The sequence below is a fragment of the Anser cygnoides genome, chromosome 9 (genome assembly GCF_040182565.1).
Source record: "Anser cygnoides isolate HZ-2024a breed goose chromosome 9, Taihu_goose_T2T_genome, whole genome shotgun sequence".
Taxonomy (NCBI): domain Eukaryota; kingdom Metazoa; phylum Chordata; class Aves; order Anseriformes; family Anatidae; genus Anser; species Anser cygnoides.
Window position 1 is genome coordinate 17,578,956 of NC_089881.1, and position 6,048 is coordinate 17,585,003.

The 6,048-nt window shown below is 58.9% G+C and overlaps 1 protein-coding gene across 8 annotated transcripts in view; it reads left to right on the forward strand.

Annotated features, from left to right (window-relative positions):
• Positions 1–5,876, forward strand: part of DVL3 (dishevelled segment polarity protein 3) — a 31,010-nt gene extending 25,134 nt beyond the window's left edge. For 3 of the 8 annotated variants that reach the window (XM_067002696.1, XM_067002702.1, XM_067002703.1), the window contains exons 9-17: positions 33–109; positions 530–642; positions 958–1,008; positions 1,131–1,280; positions 2,113–2,244; positions 2,503–2,670; positions 3,282–3,494; positions 3,789–4,187; positions 4,635–5,876. In XM_067002696.1, the coding sequence (XP_066858797.1) occupies positions 33–109; positions 530–642; positions 958–1,008; positions 1,131–1,280; positions 2,113–2,244; positions 2,503–2,670; positions 3,282–3,494; positions 3,789–4,187; positions 4,635–4,666 (1,335 nt within the window). In that variant the 3' untranslated portion in view covers positions 4,667–5,876. Of the gene's footprint in view, positions 1–32; positions 110–529; positions 643–957; positions 1,009–1,130; positions 1,281–2,112; positions 2,245–2,502; positions 2,671–3,281; positions 3,495–3,788 lie in introns of all 8 variants that reach the window. The other 5 variants (XM_067002697.1, XM_067002699.1, XM_067002700.1 and 2 more) reach the window with 5 other exon arrangements.
• Positions 5,877–6,048: the final 172 nt, after the last annotated feature.

The following is a 6,048-nucleotide window of genomic DNA, read 5'->3' on the forward strand; positions in this document are numbered from 1 at the left end:
CTCTGGGACTCACCCCTTCGTGTTGTTTGCAGGTGAATGACATCAACTTTGAGAACATGAGCAACGATGATGCTGTGCGGGTGCTGAGGGAGATCGTGCACAAGCCGGGGTAGGTACCGAGGCTGTTTGTTACCTCCGTAGGCAGCTGTATGGGATGTGCTTGGGGTGTGCGAGTCGTGTCTGCCAGCAGGTGTGCAGGAACCCAGAACTTGGGATTTTGGCCTTGCTTTGATTCCTAAGTTTTCATGCCCAAGGCAGGAATTGGAGCCAGCAGAGTGGTGGCGAATTGAGATCCCTTTTTCTGGGGATACTGTGGTATCTTTTTGCATAGCCTGGCTACCAGGAGGGTTACTGCTCCATTTTGTCCATGCCTCTGAGGAAAATTGTAGCTGGGGGAGGGACAAGGACGCTGTAACTGGCAGCTTCTCCCCATCTGTCAGGAGAGAGCCAGCATACAGCAACGTCAGTGGGTCACGGAGGGGTTTGTGCCAGCAGGCTCTTGTTCTAACCTGTGCCTTTTTCGCTGCAGGCCCATCACCCTGACGGTGGCCAAGTGCTGGGACCCCAGCCCCCGAGGCTGCTTCTCGTTACCCAGGAGTAAGTGGATAGCTGACCCACCCTTAACGCTGGTGCCCAGCTCATGTGAGAGCCCTGCCTTAAGCACTTACTTGGTTGTTGTCTTGTTCCTTCTGTGTGTGTGTGACTCCATGGGGCACTGAATCGGGGTTTGGTGGGGTTTCAGCTCTCCTCTAGGGAGGCTGCCATGTCCAATTCCCAGGCCAAAATGCCCACAAGCCCAGCCCTCCTTCCCACATCACGCTGGGGACGCGTTTCACTGGGGCAGGGAGGTCACTTGCTCGGGGCGCCAGAGGAAAGAGAAACCCCTCCCTGAGCCATAGGGGGATCTCTCCCTCTGCACCTGTCCTGCTGACCCTCCCTCTCTTCTTTCTCTCCCAGTTGCTCCCCAGCGGATCTGGGCTGGGCCAGACTCTCCATGCTCCGATCCGGGTGAGTCCCGGCAGATGCTGGGGATGCAATGGGCTGTGCTGAGTCCCTGTCCCTCCCCCAGAGGTTGATTTGATGAGGAAATAATTTCTTAGAGCTGCTGACTGACTTTTTGTTCGTTGCAGGTGAGCCCATCCGGCCCATTGACCCGGCAGCCTGGGTGTCCCACACGGCAGCGATGACTGGCACCTACCCAGCGTACGGTATGAGTCCATCCATGAGCACAATCACTTCCACCAGCTCCTCCATCACCAGCTCCATCCCAGAGACCGAACGTAAGTTCTTGTGCCTCCGTGCTCCTCCCGCTGCACGGCTTCCACGCCTTCACTGTGCTCTGAGGGGAGCAATACATCTGCCTGGGGACAGCTGGGCCGGGCCAGCTCTGCCCTGCCGAGGGACTGGGAGGGAGACAGCTCTGACCAGGCAGGTGCCCGGATCAGTACGAGTTCTGGCTGGGTGAATTTATACCGCATTTTTATGCCTTCTACTTAAGGAGAGTAGAAGATCCTGGATGCGATCCAGGAGCTGTGGCAGCTGCAGAGAAAAGGCTCAGAGGGCAGTCAGGGAGTTACCAGCTGAGAGCGTGAGGCCAGAGGGATTAAGCAAAGCCCTCCCAGACAACAGCCAGGGCAGGATGGAGAGGCTCTTGCAGTGGGGTGGGGGCCTGCTGAGCACAGCAGGGCTCTTTTGGTTGCTTTCTCAGTGTGTTGGGTGATTCTAGTACGTAGAACCCTGAAGCAAAGGTCTAGAGAGTTCAAGTGAGGCAAAAAGACAGGAGTTTGTTTTAAGTTTGCGAGGAGCGATGAATTCCCGTCCTGGGCTCTGTGGGCTCAGTTGGCAGCTTTTGGATCTCAGCTGCTTGAGACTGGCTGGAAGAAAGGAGACTCTAGCTTGGGTTTTGCACAGGACCTGTGCAAAAAAACAGCTGGCCTGTGAAGGATAGCACTGGAAGGCTGGAGGGGGGTTACGCTAGCATGCATCCTGGGGCTGTCTGCGATGTATTGTTCCCTGGCCCATTCCTCCCGTGTATGTGATTCTTCCACGTGGCACTGTTGCCTTTTCTTCCCCCTCTCATCTCTGCTTCCTTTCCCTTTGTCCACACCACAGGCCTCGATGACTTTCACCTGTCCATCCACAGCGACATGGCCACCATTGTCAAAGCCATGGCCTCCCCAGAGTCAGGCCTGGAGGTGCGTGACCGCATGTGGCTGAAGATCACCATCCCCAATGCTTTCATCGGTAAGAGACTGTGCTGCCTCCAGCAGAGACGGGAGTGGGGAGTGGGTGGCCTGCTTCCCAAGCAAATGCTCACCAAAGGAGCATCTCCTCACTGTAAACTGACTGTTAAGTAGGCCAGGGTCACAAACCGAACCTTTGGCTGTGCGGTCCCTTTTCACCTTTTGACCCACTTTGTCATGGCTAGAATGTGGCTCACTGGTTCAAGGGGCTGCTGCCTTCCTCTCCCTTCTTGTATTTAACTCTGATGTTTGGTGGCAGGTTCGGATGTGGTGGATTGGCTGTATCACCACGTGGAGGGCTTTACAGACCGTCGTGAATCCCGCAAATATGCCAGCAATCTGCTGAAGGCTGGCTACATCCGACACACCGTCAACAAGATCACCTTCTCTGAACAGTGCTATTACATCTTCGGGGACCTCTGTGGAAGTACGGAACTTGGCTCTGCTCTGGCACGGGTGGGAGGGAGGGGATGGGGGCGGGACAGGGTCCTGCAGATCCCCAGGGGTACCGTGGGGACATAGCTACAGCTATTGCCACCAGGCTGGGCCCCTTGTTCTTTGGACGCTGGTAGAGCGTGATGAAGAATATCCCAGCTCCCTTGTCATGCTGCTGGAGCTGTGAAGCTGGAAGTCACCTGCTTTGTTACCTTGTCACCTGGGCAAAGCAACGTCTAAGTCTTTTCTGACCGTTTTCAGGCTCTGAACTTCCAGCGCTGGCAAGAGGCTGGTGCTCAGAAAACCGGATTCCCCTCAAATAAGAGGGATGGAGGGGAGTAATTGGCAGGGGAACATGTCGCTCTGGTGTGGTCCTTGCCCACCAAGCTGGTTTCTCAGTTTCAGGGACAGCTCTGCCTTGCCCAGCCTGGCTGTTGTGCGGCCAGGAAGCACAAATGGTTATACTGCCTAGCAGGGAGAGCGCCAGCTTCTTTCATCTCCTTGCCTTACCCCATCGTTATCCCCATTAGGGTGGACACGGAGCTTCTTCATCACACGTGGCTCTTTGCACTTGGCTTAACCCTCTCCTCTGCTTCCTTGCAGACATGGCTAATCTGTCCCTTCACGATCACGACGGCTCCAGCGGTGCCTCCGATCAGGACACTTTGGCTCCGCTCCCACACCCAGGAGCCGCACCCTGGCCTATGGCTTTCCCGTATCAGTATCCACCGCCTCACCCTTACAACCCCCACCCCGGCTTCCCTGACCCAGGCTACAGCTACGGAGGGGGCAGTGCAGGCAGCCAGCACAGTGAAGGTGAGTGAAAAGGACCAAAAACGTGCCTTTGCGGGCAGGTGCCTTGTTCAGTACAGGGTAACAGCGGGAAAAGATTGCTCCCTTAGACAAACCCCTGTGCGTGGTGGGAGCCAGAGGAAAAGCCTTTATTTAGGTGCATCCCAGGAGGGTTATGGGACTCAAAGAGAGAGCAGGGACTGTGCAAGCTGGTGGCTGTGCTGCAGCGTGCCGTAGTCCTTTCCCGGCTAGAGGAGGCTCCTTTTTACTCCTGGCCTCTCAGAGCTGTCACCTAACGTTGCCCCGTGCGCTTCGCAGGGAGCCGGAGCAGCGGTTCCAATCGCAGCGGCAGCGAGAGGAGGAAGGAGAGAGAGAAGACCGGGGAGTCCAAGTCAGGCGGCAGCGGGAGCGAGTCGGACCACACCACGAGGAGCAGCATGCGGCGTGAGCGCGCGGCCAGCGAGCGCTCGGTGCCCGCCAGCCAGCACAGCCAGCGGAGCCAGCACTCCCTGGCTCACAGCATCCGCAGCCACCACAGCCAGCAGTCGTACGGGCCGCCCGGCCTCCCCCCTCTCTTCAGCCCCCCCATGTTGCTGATGCCACCACCGCCTTCAGCCATGGGGCCCCCCGGGGCGCCGCCGGGCCGTGACCTGGCCTCTGTGCCCCCCGAACTGACAGCCAGTAGACAGTCCTTCAGAATGGCCATGGGCAACCCCAGTGAGTTCTTTGTGGATGTAATGTGAAGCGCCCGTCCCCTGTCTGTCTGCTGCCCCTCCTTCTCCCCCCCACCCCATCCCCGTCGTTTGTCTCCTAGGACCAGCCCTGGCTTCACCCCTTGTTTTTTTGGGATTTTTTTTTTTTTTGGTCTTGATAACTAAAAGAAAAAAAAGGGAAAAAAAATAAATGGAACTAAACCTTGATTCTAATCCCTCCTCCAGCGGGGTGGACGGGCCTGGCAGGCCTGCAGAGCGCTGCCAGCCCATCCCGCCACCAGACTTGTGTATTGCCGATGGTAATTCCCTCCTGCCGTCCTCTAACCCCATTAATCCGCATCCGTCCCAGCGCCCTGTGCTGCTTGCCCGTGTGTCGCTGCCGCCTCTCGGTCCTTCCGCCCTAAACATCTCTTCTTTCTTTTCACCCTTTTGTGTTTCTTCTATCAAGCAGCAAAGAATTACGGGGTGTTTGACTTTCTCTGAGCCTGCCGCCCGCAGGGGGGAGAGCTGGAGCGTGGCGTGGCCCGACAGGAGGACACGGAGCTCCAAGGGCGCTGGGCGCGCATGGCGCTGAAGATGGCTGCTTTTCTCCCCCTAGCGGAAGACGCCCTGAGAGGGGAGCGGGGCCCAGCCTTACGTGCATTTTCAATCCCGTTGTAGTTGCCTTTTGGCCAACGCGTGAATGTTCCAGGGCTTCAGTGCCTCCAGGGGAGGGGAGAGATGCTGCCCCTTCCTTCCTGCCTCCCCTTTGGGCCAGGTCTGTGCCTGGCGCTGCCCTGTGGGTCTTGTGTGGCTTGGGGCTGTGGGGGCGGATGCTCGCCCGGGCTGAGGGAACCTCCACGGGGACCTCAACCTCCACCCTGTCCTTTGCTCTCCTGCCTGGGATGCTGCTGCCCCTTGTTTGTAGGGTTTGTCCCTCGGGCAGCTGTGGCCAGGCTCAGTTCTGCCTGGCAGCGTGCTCTCTTCAAGAGCCGGGGTGCAGCCAGGGGGAGAGGGAGGGCACCGTGGGTTCACTGTCACGCTTCTGGGGAACGTGGAGGTCCCCTGTGCTTGTCCGCCGGGAGGGACAGCGCTGGCACTGCCCCGTTCCCCCCTGCGTACGGTACCCGGGGGGAGCTCTTTGGGCTGGGGCCTAGAGCGCAGGGGGGCACGCAGCGAGGCGAGTCCACTTGCTCTGGCGCTCCTTCCCCTTCTTCCTTCCTCTCGTGGATCCTGGAGCCTTTCCTCTTCTCTCTGCCTGGGGTGCGGGAAGGAGAGGTGCTAGGGGCCGGGGGCAGGCCCTGCCCCGTGCCAAGCTCGGTACGTCGGTACGTTCAGCTCCGCTCGGCGCCACAGCTCCCTCCGCGCGCGTTGCCTCCTTTGGTCTTTCGTGTTTGCAGTTTTATACTTCAGAGACGACGTGTATTCTGCTCCTCTGGGGTCCGCATGGCGCCCACGACCCCTCTGCCAGCTCTCACGTGCCATCCGTTCGTCTCCTGGAGCCTCTCCTGGCCCCGCGGGGTCAGCTCGCCCAGCGCCCGCCGCCCCCGGACCGGGGCGGCACCGGCACGCCGCAGCCCGTCCCCCCCTCACCCCTGTCCTCATGCCACCCAGCAGCCTCCCCGGCCACCGCTCGCTCCCTTGCCTGCCCGCTGGGTTTTATACGAACGAATCCAACCTCCTTGTTTTTATTTATAAACATAGTTTTATTGGACTCCTGCTTTGTGGTGGTGTTTTTTTCCCCCAGCCTCCTTCCTGTGTCCTCTCTGCGGCCAGCTCCCAGCGGGACGGGGCTCCCTGGGTCCCCCATTTTGTGGAGCCCCCCTCCCCCTTTTCTGTGGGGTCCCCCATTTCTGTGGGGTTCCCCCTTTTTTGGGGCTCTCCCC